The 18,989-nt window shown below is 36.9% G+C and overlaps 1 protein-coding gene across 1 annotated transcript in view; it reads right to left on the bottom strand.

The window, feature by feature from the left end:
• Window positions 1-18,989, bottom strand: part of LOC128617851 (A disintegrin and metalloproteinase with thrombospondin motifs 20) — a 101,685-nt gene that overhangs the window by 7,444 nt on the left and 75,252 nt on the right. The window contains exons 27-30 of the mRNA XM_053641036.1: window positions 18,751-18,912; window positions 17,663-17,839; window positions 5,263-5,430; window positions 433-606 (exon numbers count right to left, since the gene is read on the bottom strand). Of these exons, the coding sequence (XP_053497011.1) occupies window positions 433-606; window positions 5,263-5,430; window positions 17,663-17,839; window positions 18,751-18,912 (681 nt within the window). The remainder of the gene's footprint in view (window positions 1-432; window positions 607-5,262; window positions 5,431-17,662; window positions 17,840-18,750; window positions 18,913-18,989) is intronic.

Here is an 18,989-nt window from a genome sequence, read left to right as displayed (position 1 = left end):
CTTACTGACAACAGTAAAACTAAATTGCTCTCCTAGATGCTTATACTCTGTGTGAAAGGCCCGGGTTATGTGAGTTCACTTAAGTTTAAGAGCAAATCTGAGCACATGGTACTGTGTATCGTTTTTTTTTTTTTTTTTTCAGATAATTCAGAAGTCTACTGAGCTACCTGAGGTGTCCAACATACTGTATACAGATGCCACATCCATAATACTGAAAACAGCTGGTAAATCATATAGTGTGGGAATCATTTAATCAACGAAAGAGGGTCTCTTTTGAGATAATGTATCGTGCCTACATGTGTAACAAGTAACAAATAATAACCCAATAACTGATTGATTTGTTGATTAGTTCAATAAAGTGACCAAATTAAAAGGGAAATCCCACAACAGTTTTACAGAAGAGATCTGTTAATGGGAAAGGGGAAAACTCACCTCCTGCCACTCACTGACTGACCAGCTATAGCCATGGCACTCAGGGGACAAACACTGCTGCAAACTGCTGGGACGGAGACGAGCATCACATATGTCTTCCCCTACACGACCTTTGCCTTTCAACCTACAGTACACTTCGCGTTTCTGCACTCCAACCCCACAAGTAACTGTGCACTGTAAACACACACAAACATACACAAATTGCATTATTTCATTACGATTATATTGCTTTTGTCTTAGTCTCAGATATATATTTTTTCTTTTCCTCAGTCCCAAGAGGATAAGGTGCAAATGCATCCAGCATCTATTACATTTTATAATATTATTGATCCAAAAGATGTACAGAGCTGTAGGTCTCAAAGTAGGACCTAAAATATTAATACCTAAAATATAGGTATAATAATAATAATAATAGTAATAATAATAATAATAATAATAATAATAATTATTATTATTATTATTATTATTATTATCATTATTATCATTATTATTATTATTATTATTATTATTATTGATGTTGTTCTTGTTGTTCTTGTTGTTGTTCTTGTTGTTGCTGTCATTATTATTATTATTATTATTATTATTATTAATAGTTATTATTTAGTTATACGTAAAATGAAATATGTCAACATGAAAGTTACTGAATTTTTAATAAACCTGGGAAAAGTACCCGATACAATCATAAAACATTTTTAAATTGATCATGGTGTAACTGATTTGGGTTCTGAGTGAAAATAATATCATCTTTATTGAGTAAAGATGAAATTTTGAAAGCCATGTCCAGTATCATCTCTGCTTTTATGTCATGCGAGCACTAATTGCTCTAAACTGGTGTTGTTTTGTCTCCAGCACCTGCTTCATACATAGTTATTATGTCTCAACACTGTCACACCAAACACAAAGCTGATGCAAACATTTCTGTTTAAATTCATTTATATCGTCTGTGAGAGCCACAAGGTTACGTCAAACCAGATCTTATCAAGATGAACTGTTTGAAGTTCCATTGTTATGGGCATAAAGTCTGCTCCTGCCTAAAACATGTGGCAAGGATCAAAGCAAAGAAAAGGTAAGCTAACTGAGCTTGGTGCTTTCTTCCTTCCTTTGCTTATCTTGTTCAGTGTGTATTGATATGTGGTCTCTGTCACAATTTACTTTGTAGTTAAAGCAGGATTTGGCTTGGATACAAAACAAATGATGTGGGCTGAAATTTGACATAAGCCTGGTATCTGATCAGAAGATGAGGATTAGGAAACAATACATACAGTAATATGGAGATGGCTATAACACAGGGCTCAGCAACAGAATAAAAATAATATCATTACTTTCACACAGACCGTTTGTATGCCCAATATAATAAAATAGGAGGTTAAAAACTTGTTGAAAGACATTGCTGGTTTCAGTCTAATTCTGGAATTCTAACTGGGTATTATTATTTAAATTGATTATATTTATGAGCTATATTTCACTTAGTGTTTTGATGTGAAATGTAAAATCAGTTACTGCTTTTTTTGTGTGTGTGTTTAATTGCTCAACTACAAAATTAGGTAGCTAGTCAGAATCCAATCTGTAGTCTGGATTAGCTAGCTAAACAGTTTTTTTTTTATTATTCTCATGAGTGCAGTACAACAAAAAACAATGCAAACATTAACATAATGAGATTTAATGTCAAGAAAATGTTTCATTTAACTTGTTTCTTCATCTATGAACTGAACCCATGTAACACTGTACAACATCAAGAGAATCAGACCCTATCTTACCGAACAGGCTACACAGATACTAGTCCAGGCTCTTGTCATATCAAAACTGGACTACCGCAACGCACTACTCTCGGGCCTCCTGGCCAGCTCCATCAAACCCCTTCAGATGATTCAGAATGCTGCAGCGCGCCTCGTTTTCAACCAGCCCAAGAGAACCCATGTCACACCCCTCTTCATCTCCCTCCACTGGCTTCCTGTAGCCGCCCGTATCAAATTCAAGGACTGGATGCTCACGTACAAGACCTTGTCTGAAACAGCACCTCCCTACTTCAACACTCTCCTGAAGGCTTATGTTCTCTCACGCAATCTGCGATTGATTAATGACCGACACTTAGTAGTGCCAACTCAGCGTAGCTCAAGGTCCCTTTCCAGAACCTTCACACTAACTGTCCCTCAGTGGTGGAATGAACTTCCAACCTCAATCCGGACCGCAGAATCTCTCACCATCTTCAAAAAAACAGCTAAAGACCCACCTCTTCCGTGAACACGTAACTAACCCCTAAAAAATTTTTAAAATAAAAATAAATTACACCTCTCCTCTGCGCACTTTGCTTCTTCTAGAACTCAATTAAAGATCTTGTATACTAACACTACTTGTATTGTTCTCTGCATGATATATCGCTTTGCTTGTATTTCCTCATCTGTAAGTCGCTTTGGATAAAAGCGTCTGTTAAATGAATAAATGTAAATGTAAATGCTATAGCCTGTAAAGTAAAATGGGATATTGAAAGAAATTATACTAGACGTGATGTTAATCCATGAACATATGGGAGTTTGAAGGTAAGGCACAAATATGGAACAAAAAATAATGCTATTAACTAGTAACAGAGATTTCAAATCTATGTTCCTGTTCCAGAACAGTTGGAGATGATTACGTTCCGGTTGCATTATTATTCCTAGCAAAATACCATTTGTTTCTGGTTTCTGTTTTCATTCCTCAAAACAGTTCGAAGCCCTGATAGTAATATTAATGTTCTTTGAATCACAGTGCTTGTTTTTTTTGTTTTTTTTTATCTTTCTCTTTGAATGTTTAGCTGTCTTTACTCACAAGATTAAATATAATGACCTTATCTTCTAGATGTCTGTACAATATATGGCTCAAGAAATTTACAAGCTTTAGATATGTTTGCCTTTAATCAGAAGATGATGAGCAGACAATTATTTCCATCTTCAAATGTCATGGTGCATCATTAGCTTCAGAGAGACATTTTCCAAAAGTCCCCCAACTCCCCAACATAACACCATATGGATATGCACCCATACTAAATGAAAATCCCTGGAGAGGTTGGAAGAAAAGGCATTATGCAGCAGTCTAAGCAGTCCTCTGCTTATTCCCAGGAATCATGGATTGAGGGATTGCAAAAAAGCCTAAATAGTGGGCACAGGTTTCTAAAGTTGTCAGTCACAGGCATGAAGACCACGTCTTTATGCTCTAGTTGTGGATTTCATGGTTTAAGGTGGTATGTGCAGACGGCTGATTGCTTCCAGACCAGTGGAATTGACAGAGGAATGGTCTCTTCTCTCAGGGGAAGTAAGGGCTAGCACCAATGGACCTGGGAGGCCGGCTCTGAACCTGTCTCAGCACCACCAATGAGATGTCATGCTTATTCTTCAAGGGTGTGTGGTACTGTGAGCTTAAGTTAAGTGCTCCACACTCAAACCTGATTCTGTAACTAGTTCCAGACAAGACTTTCTCTGTTTATATCTGGCCTCAGGTTGAACTCGCAGAACAGGGGGAAATGAGCCCCTGGGATGCCACTTGTTTTACTCACGTACACACACCGTTTCTTTTCAGACTATCCCATGATGGATTGTGTGAGAGAGGTTCAAGTAGTTTAAATTTTGGATCGTCTTTGTTTGTGGCTTGCCAGCTGTGTATATGCGTGTGTGTGTGTGTGTGTGTGTGTGTGTGTGTGTGTGTGTGTGTGTGTGTCCTGCCTTGATGTGACAGTATGCTCTGAAAGTATGTCACTCCTTATGGACTGCAAGATGCAAGCAGACATTTTCAGTGTGTGGTCGGCTCCAACAGGACTATAAACTTTTCCTTTCCTCCCTTCCACACACTTACAGAGCCCTCTTTGTCCAAGTATAAACATGCGTATAGATCCCCTGCTTAGATTTTGGGACTGCAATCATAGAGCTGGGGGAAATATTTTTTGCTAACATTAATATTTTACAATTTGATTACTCTCCATCCTGTGCCACAAGACCTGTACTATCTTAGAAACAGGAACAATCGAGTCCATGCTATATCCAACCCTGATTTGAAACACATGGAGTTCTAACTGATCAGGGCCTAGCAGCATGGACTTAGGTCACATAGATATTAAGCAGCAAAACAAACTTTTAAAAGTAATTTTCTCAAAGGACAGGATCCTGGCAGATAAAGGGAACATCTGATGTCTGTTCCAAAAAGCATTTTATGCATTCATTCAACTGGCTGTGAGTCATGAATACACTCTTAATGGGACACCAGTTCATCGGAGGGCACTATGTACACACACACATTCACATGCTCATTCACATCTAATTACAATTTAGCAGTGCCAATCTACCTTTCGACATGTTTTTGAGAAGTTGGAGGAAACATGAGAACCTAGAGGAAGCCAAAGTTGACATATGGAGAACTTGTTAAACACAAAGACTGTAACCTGAGCTCAGGATTGAACTGGGGACCCTGGAACTGTGAGGTAGCAATGCTACCCGCTGCTTCCTGAAACATGTATTCACTAAAATAGACATCCCAATAGCCCTGCATATATTTTTAAGCAGACACCTCATGTTCTCATTCATGGCAAACATAGACACTGTCCCACTGACTTTTTTGCATAATGTGTACCTACTGTATGTGTGTTTCTGTTTTGTATATCTTAATTATATAATGGGCGGTGGGGGGTAGGGCTGGGGGATAATCCTACATCACCTTTAGACACATTTCCATTGTTTCAGAGTTGCAACTTGTTTTGTTTTTCTGTAGTAAAAAAGCACATAATTCAATAGGGTAACCTTTTATTACTGTATCTTGCTCCAGCACTACAGTCAAATGGTAAACTGGGATTGTTGTAATGCATACCGCTTGCCACTTGTTGGTTTTCCAGCTGGGACATGGTCCTGCCCGGCAAAGCTTGCTTGCCTTGGGTCGGGGAAGATGTGCACAGTGCTCTTCCTCTGTTTCAGTTTGGTTGTGGTGAACACAGACCAGTTCCCTCTGTATGGTCCCCTTCCCACAAGTCACAGAACACTGTAGAAGATGACACATATATGAACATCGGATTCAGCATTACATATAAAGACCAGCACACAATCTGAAAACACATTTAAATGAAAGGATGCACTTTCAAACAAATTCAAATGCTTAGCCTAAGCCTAACTGTTCTAGGCTGTCTACGTCACTTATCCTCAACAACCAGTTCCCACCATCTACTATATGTACAGTGTACAAAGGGTTTAAAGTCATATGAATGTGTTTGCCCATTGGAGAGACAAGGTGACAGTGAGGCCAAGGTGAGAGAGAAAAACCTCAGTACACACCATCATCTGGTTTCTTAGAGAAAAAAAAACATAATGAAGCATTGACGAGACCTCAAGGAGAGTAATTTTTCTGAGAATGTAAATGAAAATCCTCTTTCTATTCTATGTTTATTAGTATGGATGGTAATTACAGGGTAGTTAAATCTGTTTATCTATGCAAAAAGTGTATCTATACACAAGAAGAGTATCACCCTATACTTATCCACTTAGCATATTTAGAAACTTAGAAAATGACACTAAATCAATCTCAAATGTATAATACCAGGTTTTTAAAAAATAAGAACAATGTTTTCATCTCCCACAGCATGCCAGTGTCATACTACCACAGTAAAAAACATCGTGAGATACATAGGATACAAATGAATTAGAAGTTAAAAAACAATTTTGTGAACAAGCTGGTGCAACACTAAAAGACCTTGAGACACAACAGTACCCATTAAACCTTAAAAAAAGCACACAGCCTGTTTTACTATCTCTCTCTCTCTCTCTCTCTCGCTCTCTCTCTCTCTCTCTCTCTCTCTCTCTCTCTCACACACACACACACACACACACACACCTCCATCACAAACATGGCAATTATACAGGCATGTTAAACACAGGGCTTAAGTTTACTGAGACGACATCAAAGTGTACTGTGTGATGTGACTGATCCTGAACATGCAGGCAGAAGCCTCCTGCTCACTCCTAACATGATTCTGCTCCGTTACTCAACGCACTGCAGACACAAAAACGAAGAAGGGTGTGGACAGAAGGTGTAAGCCCCTCCTCAGGGCTGTAACAGAGTGAAAGAGGAGAAGAGAAAATGAACGAGAGGGAGGAGAAGTGAAATTCACCGCCATACGGAGCTGGGAAACAGTCTTATGACAGAGAGTGGACGGGTGTGAGGCAGCGGGCTCTCCTTCTGCATTCATCAAGCTCATCAGTCATACATCAGTTACGCAGAGATGGAAGAAAAGAGATCTGACATATGCTGCTAATGTGATTGGTCGATCCACAAGGAAGAAGAAAGGGAGAGAGGGAATCTCCATGGCTTACCTTTACAGTAAGTGAGATTTAAATATAGACAAAAAATTATTATTAATGTTTACAATTATTATACAATATCAACAAACTTCCAACAAAAATTTGGTAAAATTTGATTGATGCCAGAAAGATAAACAATTAGAGTTATGGTAACTGCTACTATAAATTTTATATGATCGTAAGTGAAGATATGGACTATATGTTCTGTATTTTTGTATAGTAGTAGACATTTGCAAGTGTATTTATTAATAGAAAACCATTGTTTAATAGAGACCATTGTCAGAATCAAACTAGTGTGTCCTTAGAGGTCCATTAGCAGCTACAGAAGCCAAAAACAACCAAATCTTCATGAATTTCATCTAAGAATACTCATCTCACGGAATTAACAGGTATTGTTTTATGATAATATTGAACTGGAGAGAACTGGCTTGCTATAAAGTCCAAGCTAGAGTTCGAGTAAGAAAAAAAAACAAAACTGTGCAAACTATAATTGTTGTGGAGGGAAATGGCTTCCTTTTATAAAATAGAATTCTTTAAAATAATGATTTTGTCACTGTAAGTATTAAAAGATATCATAAAGTGTAGAGAGAAAGACTATAAGTGCAAGCAGATTTTGGCAACTTTGTCTTGGATCGCTATCAGAATATGAGCTGCTTTGAAGAACTGAACCCAATAGCCTGTTAGACTGAGAATGGCGTCTGCAGTCGCTTGCATGTTACGCAAAGTCATCTACGCTTTAATGATAATTAATTTCTGCTGTTGATCTGAAATTTTCTGCCATAGTTTAATCTGGACAGAAACCCTAGAAAGAACACAGATGAAGATCTTTGCACAAAGCAAAAAAATAGCAAATGTCTGCCAAAGGCAAGCATGTGGAAAGCAGAAACCCGTAAAGAGTACAACAATTTGTTTACACAGCCCATCATTGTAATACTATCCAGATATCAATGTGTAAATAAAACACACTCCTAATATGGTCACTTCATGCTAATCTGATTTAAAAAATAGAGCTTGTACAGGTGTTCTTCATGGGCCTGGAGTAAACTGAACATACAAAAGTATTGTCTACGCTACCTATAGAAACTGCATATATGAATCTTCATTAAGACATAAAAGTTGGGAGGTATAAATGGCCAATCAGAGATGTTTTCTCAAGTTCATACCCGCTCTAAACTAGAAAGTGCAGATTGATTTTTTTTAGATAGCTACAGCTTTTGGATATTATTTTACTACTAGCTAGGAAGCTGTTTTATCTTATTTCAGTTTTTCATAACATAGGTTTTTTTTTTTAAATGAAATGAATAATTTCATGAAAACAACAGTCATACTTGGCTATGTTAAATTGGTGTGAACGAGTGTATAATTGTGTTTGTGTGTGTGATGCGCTGCGATGGACTGGCATCTCATCCAGAGTGTACTGTATTCCCACCTCACGCCCAGTGTTCCTGGGATAGGCTTCAGATTCACCGCAGCCCAGACCTGGTTACTGGAAGTGAGTGAATAATCATACTCGGTGAGATGGGTGAAATGTAAAAACAAGTTTCTAGCAATGATACAGCTAGCCAGTGTCTCAGTCTAAGTCTCAGATTTGTTTTAGCAGTAGCGTCTTTATCTACTGCTAATATACCAAACATTCAATCTTCACTTCAATCAAGCATTAAACTATATGTAACTAACAATGGTCTTATAGTGGCTTCTGTACTATTCACTAATTCATAAGTTAGACATGTTGAGATTCCACAAATGAACACATACATGTTGTGTTTCATTTCTAAATATATTCTAAACGCATTTCTTAACTGTAAAACTACTAGTATAGTATATATTTATTTTCATATCATTTCAATCTTATTCCACTTGATGTAGCTACAATGAAAACTGAATTTAATTTTCAATCATCGGTGAAGCAATTTACATCCAGACATCGCTGTGCGAAACAATCGTGACGCCACCTCTAAATCTGCAATATCACAACCAATAGGTAACAAAACTCAAATGCCAACAGCCAATAGTGTGCTGCTGTGCTCACACTTTCAACACTACCCAATTCCCAAAAATGTATAATAATAAAGTATAATAATTTATACTAATTCCATGACTGCATGTTTGCCTATATGGATGCACCATCTTTGAACACATTGTGCTTCTGTATCAATTGTTTTTTCTTTTGCAGGAGAGACAAAACACTAAATTACGAGCCGTCAACATGGCATCCGCTGGTAAGAAGCAAGCAGTTTTGGAATGGAGTCTTAGTTACAGCCGTATAAATCACACAACTCATGAATGGCCACTAATTGTGTGGTTAGAATTATTTTCAAAATGCCTCAAATGTGATAAAGTTGCTGAAATTTTCTGAATTTCAAATGCATGTGTGCAATTATTTTTAACGCTTCCCAAATTAGAGCCAGACAGTTGAGGCAAATCTGGAAAATGTGTATATATTTTATGTGGAATTAAAAATATAACTCTGACAAAAGTAAGTCCTTTCATGAAACAAGTGAAAAGGCAATCTGGAACTGGTTTACAAACGATGCCATACTATATGTCCACACACATCTTCTATTCCAAGAGAACTAAGACTACCAGATACACTAAACATCGACGCTGACTGTCATCTATGATAGTCAATGACATCCTGCAAAGATAAACACTGTTGGCGCAAGTGAAGTTCTAAGAGGTAACATTTTCAGTGCTCAAATACTCAATTCAAACACCTTCAAAACTTATAGGGTCCATAATAACGCATTGGGACACACTGCTACCTGAAAGATGCTTAGGTTGTAATTTGATGATAGAGGCAGAAGACTTAAAAGGTAAGTGTGTGTAATCTGGTTCATGATCCCTCTTTTATACTCCTGAAGGATTTACAGAGTAATACATAGAACTGGCTGTGATATACATGACAAATAAAGCAAGACACACTGCTACAACACTTGAATAAGGCATGAATCACCACACTTTACCATACCCAGGGAAATCCCTATTGAACCCTATTTTTAATAGAGGCCATGACATTGGTGTCTAGAGCATGTTTCCAGGATGTGTTACAATACTGCATTCATCTACCCTCATCAACATGAAGGGTGCCATTTCTCTTGGGGTAATCCTTATCGTTGTCTTAATCAGTCCGTACAGGATTTCACAAAGTTTTTTTTTTTTGTGATTGCTGCGGCCAAAAATGCTTGAATGTGCTGTGGCTTTTTGTGAGCTTTTTTGTGCTTTTTTTTTTGCTGAAAACTACTTGAATTGGTAAAATTGCAATAGCACAAAATTGTTTTGCACGGTCTTTCACGGTGATGTTTGTTGGTAAATGAGACCTTTTAGCTGTACTCAAGTTCGACGCAGATGAATCGAAGAGGGCTTTGGCTGAGATTTGTGATGATGTCACATGATGCATCTTGGCCCAAATCTGCGGAAAATCAGCGTCAATTTTGAAAAATTGCAAGCTCCTCCGAATATTGCGGAGTTTGCTTGACGTTGCGTCAACTTCTGAGAATGCAAAAGCACAAAATCCTGGAGGGACTGCTTAATGATCGTTTCAATGCTAGAGAACAAAGATTGCTAGATCCGCCCTTGGGGTCACAGGGGGATGAAAGCATGAGGCATTAAAAAAAGGTTAGATAAATATTTTGAGTGAAGCTGATTATAAATATAAACGAGAACAGACACTTAATACTAAGGGAGTATTAAGACGCTTAATACCCCACCCCCCCAATTTTCTCCTTAATTTGGTCTTGGCCAATTCCCACCCACCAGCCCAATTCCCACCCTCCCCTATCATATGACAGCTACCAGCTGGGGAGGATTAAATGCTACTTCCTTCAAGAAATAAGACATCATTTCAAACTGCTGCTCATGCTGCTTCATGGGGCAGTGTAATATACGCGCAGAAAAGAGCTTTCTTTTTTTGCACCCAGAGAGTATGGCCAATTTTGCTCTCTGTTGCATCGTTAGGATTTGACCTTGCAATCTCCGAATGATAGGGAGAATCTGTTGTATTTGTTTTTTGCTATGTTCAAATTGGGATTTATCTAGCCAACTATTTATTCTATGAATGTCAGCTAACTTTGTTGTCCTAGCTAGTTAGCATTCTAGCTAGTTAGTTAACCGACACCACTCTGTAACATTACTTGGTTGAAAGGGATCTAAATGCATGAATCTCCAACACAGTTGATTTGACTACATGCCCAGTGCCAAGGACAAGTGCATTCAAAGCACATACTCCTCTCCCTGCTACACCCTCCTTGCCTCATGCTGCTTGTGGCCACTGATGATGCACTTTTCCAAGTCAGGAGAAGAAGCTGACAAGAGAGTGCTAAAACATTGTAACACAAGGCTGATCAACATATACTACCCTGTAGTAATTCTATTATTAAGCTGCTTGGTGATTAAAGAATACTTGAGGTAACTGGTTCCTCAGACAACTGATACATCAATCATACAGCACAAGGTACACAGATGTTTTTGTTCTGGTCCGAGTCTTGCTGAAGTCTGACACCTGCTCCACATGTGTCTCATTAACACATTCCTCCAAGCTGAGATTCTCTGTTTATTCTGTTTCATACATGAACACATGACATGGGGATGCTATTCATCTTCTCTTCATTACGATGCTGCATTTACTTAACCTCACTGGTCTTTGGCTATATGTTATGGTTTAGATGTGACGTGAGCTATGCTGGAGTTCTAAAAGAGGTGAGTAGTCCATGGGTTTGCAGGTTGGATATAAAAGAAACACAATTTATTACATACGAGTCCTTAATTAAATTAATAACATACTGGGTTTGTGTACATATACATGTATTTATATAAAGAAACAGGCAAAAATAGGGCAACTGTTACATCTCACATTCAAACTATAATTTTGGGTTGGTGGTAATGATTTTCTGATTAAAAAAAAAATATTGACTTGACAATGTCATTGACTTTTTAGATGTGATTCATGTGTTCTTACTGATGTTTAAGTAAGTTGATGGACTACAGTGAAGACTAAATGACTTTTTTTTTTCATGCACTGATGCAGGTTTGGATATATGTGAAGAACTGTCTCAGACATAGACATGCTGGTATTTCCTCTCCATCTGTGCACCAGCAGTAGTCACTTCACACACAGTTCAAGTAGAAACAGACCAGGCAGGTAATTGTGGCGCAGAACAGATAATGGGAAGAAGCCGGTACAATAATTCCTTCCTCAAAACTAAGGATGCTACTATTAGAATTTTGAACCTCAGCAAAGCTCTCAGATCTCAGATCTAGACAAGAAAAGACAACAATGTCTTCAAAACTTGTTTTTAGATCAATAGGTATCAGTAGTTTTTTTTTTGTACCACAGGCCTTTTGAATTCTCAATCCTGATTGGTCAGAAGGGGATGATTAATTTTCTAGTACTGCTAGCTGCAAGGCAAATTGCAAGCTTATATTAATGTATTTGTTCTAATACATTACACGGGACTTGTGTGTCAGATACATAAACATTTAAAAAAAAAAGTGTAATCACTGATGTGGTGAAGCTTTCTGTAAGGGCATGTTTATTTCACATAGTCTCCAGTATCAAGCTTCTCCTGAAAGTTTTCCACCAAGAGAAAGTCTTGTTTTGTTTTGTTTTTTGGTTTTCCTGTAAAATTATATGCTTTTTTTTTGTCTTATTAACTTCAAGCAAAGTAAAAAGAGAGGCTGGTGAGGGAATGACTGTTAACAGCTGCTATAGTGTAAGTGATAAGAGGAATTAACTTGCAACATTAAACTTGACTATTATAAATAAAACAATCATTAGATATGTTGTATAAGAGGAATAAAACACTGTCAGAGATGCTTTTATAGCAAAAGAATCTACTTTTGGGTAGTAATACTAACACTTATGTTTTATTCCTTACATAGATGATCAATAAGTGGAATCATATAGACCCAATGGCAAAATGTTTGATTGTTTGAACACACTGTCACAGGATAAACCAGGCAAAGCCCATTCTAAATATTTCCAGATTATAATCTCATTCTACTTGTATTCTAACACAATGAGAAAGAAAGTTTTCTTTCATGTCTGTTACTGGTCCAACCGATCAATTGTGTTTCACAGCTCATCGGAAATTAACATTTGGAGTTATAGGTTCTGGGGTGAATTTAAGAATGCCATCTGTATTATTTTCTTTTGTACTTTATTTTGCAAATGCATTGAGATTATTTAAGTAAACGTAGAGTGTGGTTTGTGTTGTGCTATAACACTCATGGCTGTTTAAGTAAATTTCTTACATCATTATGTAGAGAATTAGTACAATTTAATCTTCATATGACTTACAAAGAAATAAAGATTGGTGAGTAACTTTGTGATTTTTCACAACATACTTTTTTTTTCACAAGAAACATGTTTTATGTTGTCAAGTATAATTTGTAGTCTTTTGACCTAATGATAAACTACTGTGTGCCACAATTGTAATGCCAGTAAATTTAAAGGTCTGAAGCTGAAAGACTATAATAATGTGCTTATTGCAGACTGTTTGCCATACAAGGAAAAATGGAAAACAAAAGCTACAATCTGTCCTGTGCTGACATGTCACATCTATATGCTTGGGATGAAGCTCAACACAACATACTGCAGATTTTCAGCCATCACATGATGTTTGGAAACATGTATTAGTATTTGTAGTTTTATACCTTTACTTCATTTTTTAATTTTTTATGGAAAAAAAACTATGCTTTGTAAGTTTTATGTTTTTCTGTAGGTTTTATTGGGATAAGACTACAGTGTTTGGCTCGAGCCATGTTTTTCTATTTTATTTTATTTTTATCTGACTTACAAAACAGACATCAATCAACATCTGAATGATCTGCGTCCAAGGTAAGTCTTAAGTATGTTAAAAGGGGAATCGCTCTCGAAACTAAATCCTAACAAGGCCATTAAAAGTGAAAAATTTTTTTAAATATAAATGACTACATATAATGAGCCATATAATGAGTCTATGAATTGCACTTGTATAAACATGTTACTGATTTAGGAAAACAGTTCCACTAATAATTCCCCTCACCGAAAAGTAAAGACTATTGCTCTGAACTCTGAAAAATATTGCAATAAAGTTGACGTTTTCTCCTCTCCATGATGGGCCATAAACCTCTAATAAACATGACCCATTTTAAAGTATATGACTGAATTCTGGATTTATTTTCGTAATGAGGTAATTATGGAGTTCTGGTCAAATTGGCTTTTTTTCTGTCTATAATATACTTTGACACCACAACTTTAAGGACCCATAAATATATTTCACCAAAAGAACGTTCAATTTGAATCTTCTTTCAAACCCACACTGAATAAAGAGCTTAAAGATGTTTAAAACCTTGCTAGATAAGGTGAGTTCCACACACAGTGAATGTCACACTTTGATCAGGTTGGTGGATAGATACATACCATAGTGAAATTTACATTTACAGTATTTGGCAGACACCCTTATCCACAGTGACTTACATTTATCCCATTTATGCACCAAGCCTTGCTCAAGTGCCCAGCTGTGGCAGTGCTAGGGTTTGAACTCATGACCTTCCAATCAGTAGTTCAACATCTAAACCACTTGAGGCACTTGATAGATATGGAAGCCTAATTCATATTCAGTTTGTAATCAGATGCCAACTCTATAACTATGTGGTTGAGACACATATTTCAGTTCAGGAAAACCTGTAGTTTTCACAACCATATATAGTAGAAGATGGTCAAAAAATTTGCCCATGTGAAGTGTTTTCCCAGACCACCACACATCACAAAGATCTGAATGAACTACTTTCACTGCTTTGACTTAACATGAGGTGTGATACAATTCACTGTATGAAACAGATTTTTTTTTGAAGATTTTTCTAATCTTTATAATTGCTTTCTCTGATAAACAAATCCAATAAATTTTATTTACATTTAATCTAGTCTGGTGTTTTGACAAACCAAAGACTTCTATTATCTTCCATCACTACAGAACTATAGAACTAACACACATCCAACATATGTGAGGACAACATTTAAAGAATGGACATACATGTATCACATGTATGTGATTATTTATATGCTCATAATATCTATTAGGCTTAACATGACTGAGCTGCCCTAGAAACATTATACTTGTACACAGTTATGTGCTGGAATTCAATGGCTAATAGGATGTACAGCCAAGTCTTGCTTTTCTAGAGTTCCACTTTGAACATTTTTCAATATTAGTCATTGCCAACAATGATTAATAGTAATTATAATTCTAACTGTAAAGTATTCTAGTGAAAGCAATATGTGCTAAGTCTCTGGCCAAATGCAATACTGAAGATCCAATTACCCTAATGACAACCAAATGCCCCAACCAACGCCAAAAAATATATATTTGGAGATTATCCTCGGAGTCCATAAAGTAAATGAATAAAAAAAAAACATTATAAGACTTTTTTTCTGCACAATAAACTAAATTCCTAGAAATCCTCTTCTCCCTATTATTTTTTTCTAGTATTATTTAGTAAAGAGCTTCACACATATGCACCAAGACGATCAGTTTTGGTATATTGTAAGGCAGACCATTAAAATGTTATATAACTTAACATGCAAGACTTCATGTTCATGTCAAGATACTAAGACAACACAAATTACATAACCGTAATGGAATTAATTTTTTTTTTTTTTTTTAATGAAACTACATGTAAACATAATTGTGAAGGTTGCTGTATGGAAAATAGACCAAAGCAGATCAACTGTGAACAAATACACCTGAGAACAGGACGTGAGAACAGCCACCAACAGTCAGTTGGATGGTCAAACTCCTCAATGATGATTATTTGATGTTTTTTTAAGAACAGGAAACAGATAAGGGCGATGTTTACACCTGGTCTTTTCATATGTCTTGTATCTGGTATGTATCCTAATAAGTGATACATCCTAATAAGTGTTGCATTAATATGCAAATCATCTCATTGCATGCAACACTATTGTTCATTGTGTTCAGTTGTTTTATATAAAATATATTTCCTTAAAGGCATCAACGAATGTTTGAATGTAGTGTATTAAGATGACTTATCAATGGTGACTTAGAGAGACAAATGCACATACATTTGTATAACATTTGGTTAAAAACTATTTTATAGAGTTTTGGTTGTACTTCTTTGTAATGTAGATAATGCCTATCCAGATATAACCCTGATGCATGAAAAGACCAAGTCTAAACAGGGTCAAGCAGTAAAGTTTTACCACAATCAAACTGCCAAGATATAAACACATGTTTAAGATTAACGAAACACATTAGAACAAGGCACATATCACATTAAATCTGAAGATCTCTGTGTTCTGCTGTAAACAAATAAACGAGTCGCTTGAAACAAATCCTTTCGAAAATGGAACTGGCCAGTCTAACAGTAACCAAGAGAGGTATTTGTGTTTATACAGACAGGGAAAATAAGTCCTAATCAAGCAGCAAGAAAAAAAAAGTGTTCATGAAGATGATGTGTCACCACAACTGGATCATTAACGGCTGACAGTCGAGGTCTATAGGTAATGCTGTACTGCTAATCATTGGCTATACACTAATTACCGTAAAGAGCTAATATGTTTTAACAAAATGCATTATTAAATAAACATGATCATTGCTTAAAATCAAATATGATTTGCCAGAAAGATATAAGATGGAATGCTGTTCATATTTACAAACATGCTAAAACTAGAATATGAAAATAAGTAGCACCATATTGACTTTGCAGTGCAGAATGAGTGACGGTCACTGAGCAAACTGCTTTGATTTGAGATTTTATACTAAAAAGATAACTATCTGAAATTTTAACACATCTTACGAAGCTGTTTTATAGACTGAATCATTAAGTGCATTATAGGTTATGGTATGAGCGGTTTCCCTGTCAGTGATAATTAAGAAAGAAAATAGTTTATCAGCAATGCTAATGAAAAATATTGTAGTCCCTGATGGTGAGGTACTTTATTTTGCTACATAATATCACTGAGGGTTTTTATACATTGCTTTTGCAAAACAGGAATAATAAAAAAAAAAAACTGCATTTCATGTTTAATTTATCTAAACTACTTTCTTTTCGCAATGAATCGTGCTAACAAAAACAACATCGTTACACTGTCCCGTACATGTTCTCATTCGCGATTTGGTCAGCACCAGTGAAAAAATATTAAATTTTATCGTTTAAAACAGTTAAATGAATACATAAAACATTCACTGTACAAAGATACACATACAATATACAATAATAATCATTTGTTGCTGGTTGATAAACAACATATTAAAACTCTTATGCACAAATATACACTTTTGAATACAAGTTGCACCACAACAAAATCTACTTCACACTATATCATTGTAAATAAATATCACATACTCCAAATAAAATAATCAGTGTTGTCAGACAACACAGGCCTGATCATTCAAAGCTTGCATTTAGGACGTTTGTAACAGACTGGCTCCATGTGTTTGTAATGAAGCGATGCCCGGTGGGAAGCCACACTTTTGCTTCTGATTACTCAGCACTACGGCCGCTTGGGTGGGCAACAGACCCGGCTAGCGTTACATGCTAATGCTAAGCTCTATGTTCACAGCCACTAGAGATGCAACATGCTGGGTATAAACGTCAACCTGAAAAAGTTCACCATCTTGTCGTGCTTTCTAAAACACTTGACTGCATTTCAGGAAAAAAAAAGTAATAAAAAGTCAGGAGTAAACTGCCCTTACATCTTAATCACAACAACAAATCACAGTTGTACTGAATCGTGGCTCAATAATGAGAGAAACCCAGCTGAATGTACGGCGATTTTAGCTTCAACACTCATGATACCCGAACTCAAAAAAAATATATCACACTTTTCATAGTGCAGAAAGACAGTACAGTGAATAACAGCACATGGCAATGAGAGAGAGAAACAGAAGAGTGTAAAAGAAAAAGGAATACTATCGTACCGGCTTCCATGGTCGCCTGTGCCAGGAAGCGCTGCCGGGGCATGGCTGCATGTTGCACCGCTCCACATCGGGAGGTTTGTCGAGCATGTCACAGTTGTGCTCGTTCAACCTCTGGCCATTCCGACGCTGGCACACCACCAGCCGAGTTCGCTGCCCGCCACCACATGACAGACTGCACTGAGGGGGGAAAGTGAAACAAGAGATTTAGAAATTGATAGGGGTCAACAATGACAGAAAATAACGTGAATATACTTGTCCTAAGCAGCAGTTCAATTACAAAATTATACCACATGTGTGTAATTTCTCTTAAACCTCTGTTTGCAAAATCAAGAAGACTGCCAAATTATACATCCATTTTCAATTAGCCTTCTCTTAAATCCTGCTTTTATGGCACTGTCATGTTTCTGGCATAATGTTTGTTTTGAATTCATTTCTTACTGAAGAGGCACATAAATCAGTATTGGCAGTAAAGGGGGGGGAGGGGGGGAGTCGTTCCACATGTACTCATATTCCAGCAGAGCACTTAACATTAATGGGGATTATAATGAGATTAATATTTATGGTGTTTACTTAGAGACAGAATTTTATAGTGAACTGATGTTAGAACAAACATCAGTTTGGCTAATCCAAAGCTGATTTTATAACAAACAAAAACAAATATGGATAAATGCAAATAACTGCAAAGACTGACAAAATCTTAGTCAAGTAAGAACACTAAGACGGATTAGCCAAAAGGTCAAGATCAGGGGTGTCCAATCTTATCTGCAAAGGTCCGGTGTGGGTGCAGGTTTTCATTCCAACCAAGCAGCAGCCACACCTGAGTCTATTGAAAGCCAAATTCAACTGATTAAACAGGTAGAATCAGGTGTGGCTCCTACTTGGTTGGAATGAAAACCTGCACCCACACCGGCCCTTTGCGGATAAGATTGGACACCACTGGTCAAGAGAGAACAAACAGCCCTACTAACTTACAGAGACTCAGAGCTAGGGAATTTAATAACTGAATATAGATGAAATGTTTGTTCTTGTGTGCTACAGGACAAGCACTACAACTTCAAAACAGCTACACTGTCATCACGATTGCTCACCTCTCCCCAGATGCCGTAGTTCCACAGAGGACAAGGTCCTGAGTCACAGCTCTTTGACTCACTAGGTTTGACTCTCTCGTCGCAGTAATTTGTGCCGCGGCCCTCCGAGTCCTGACACACCACCACTCTCCTCTGGAAGCCCCCCTCACATGTACTGGAGCACTGCGATAGGGGCAAATCATCCCAAATAGATTATTCATCAAAAATTGAAGCAAAGCCTGTGCTTTGGAAATTTGGAT

Source organism: Ictalurus furcatus, chromosome 14 (genome assembly GCF_023375685.1).
Source record: "Ictalurus furcatus strain D&B chromosome 14, Billie_1.0, whole genome shotgun sequence".
Taxonomy (NCBI): Eukaryota; Metazoa; Chordata; class Actinopteri; order Siluriformes; family Ictaluridae; genus Ictalurus; species Ictalurus furcatus.
Note: the sequence above shows the minus strand (reverse complement) of the source record. Positions and strands in the feature narration are given on the sequence as shown.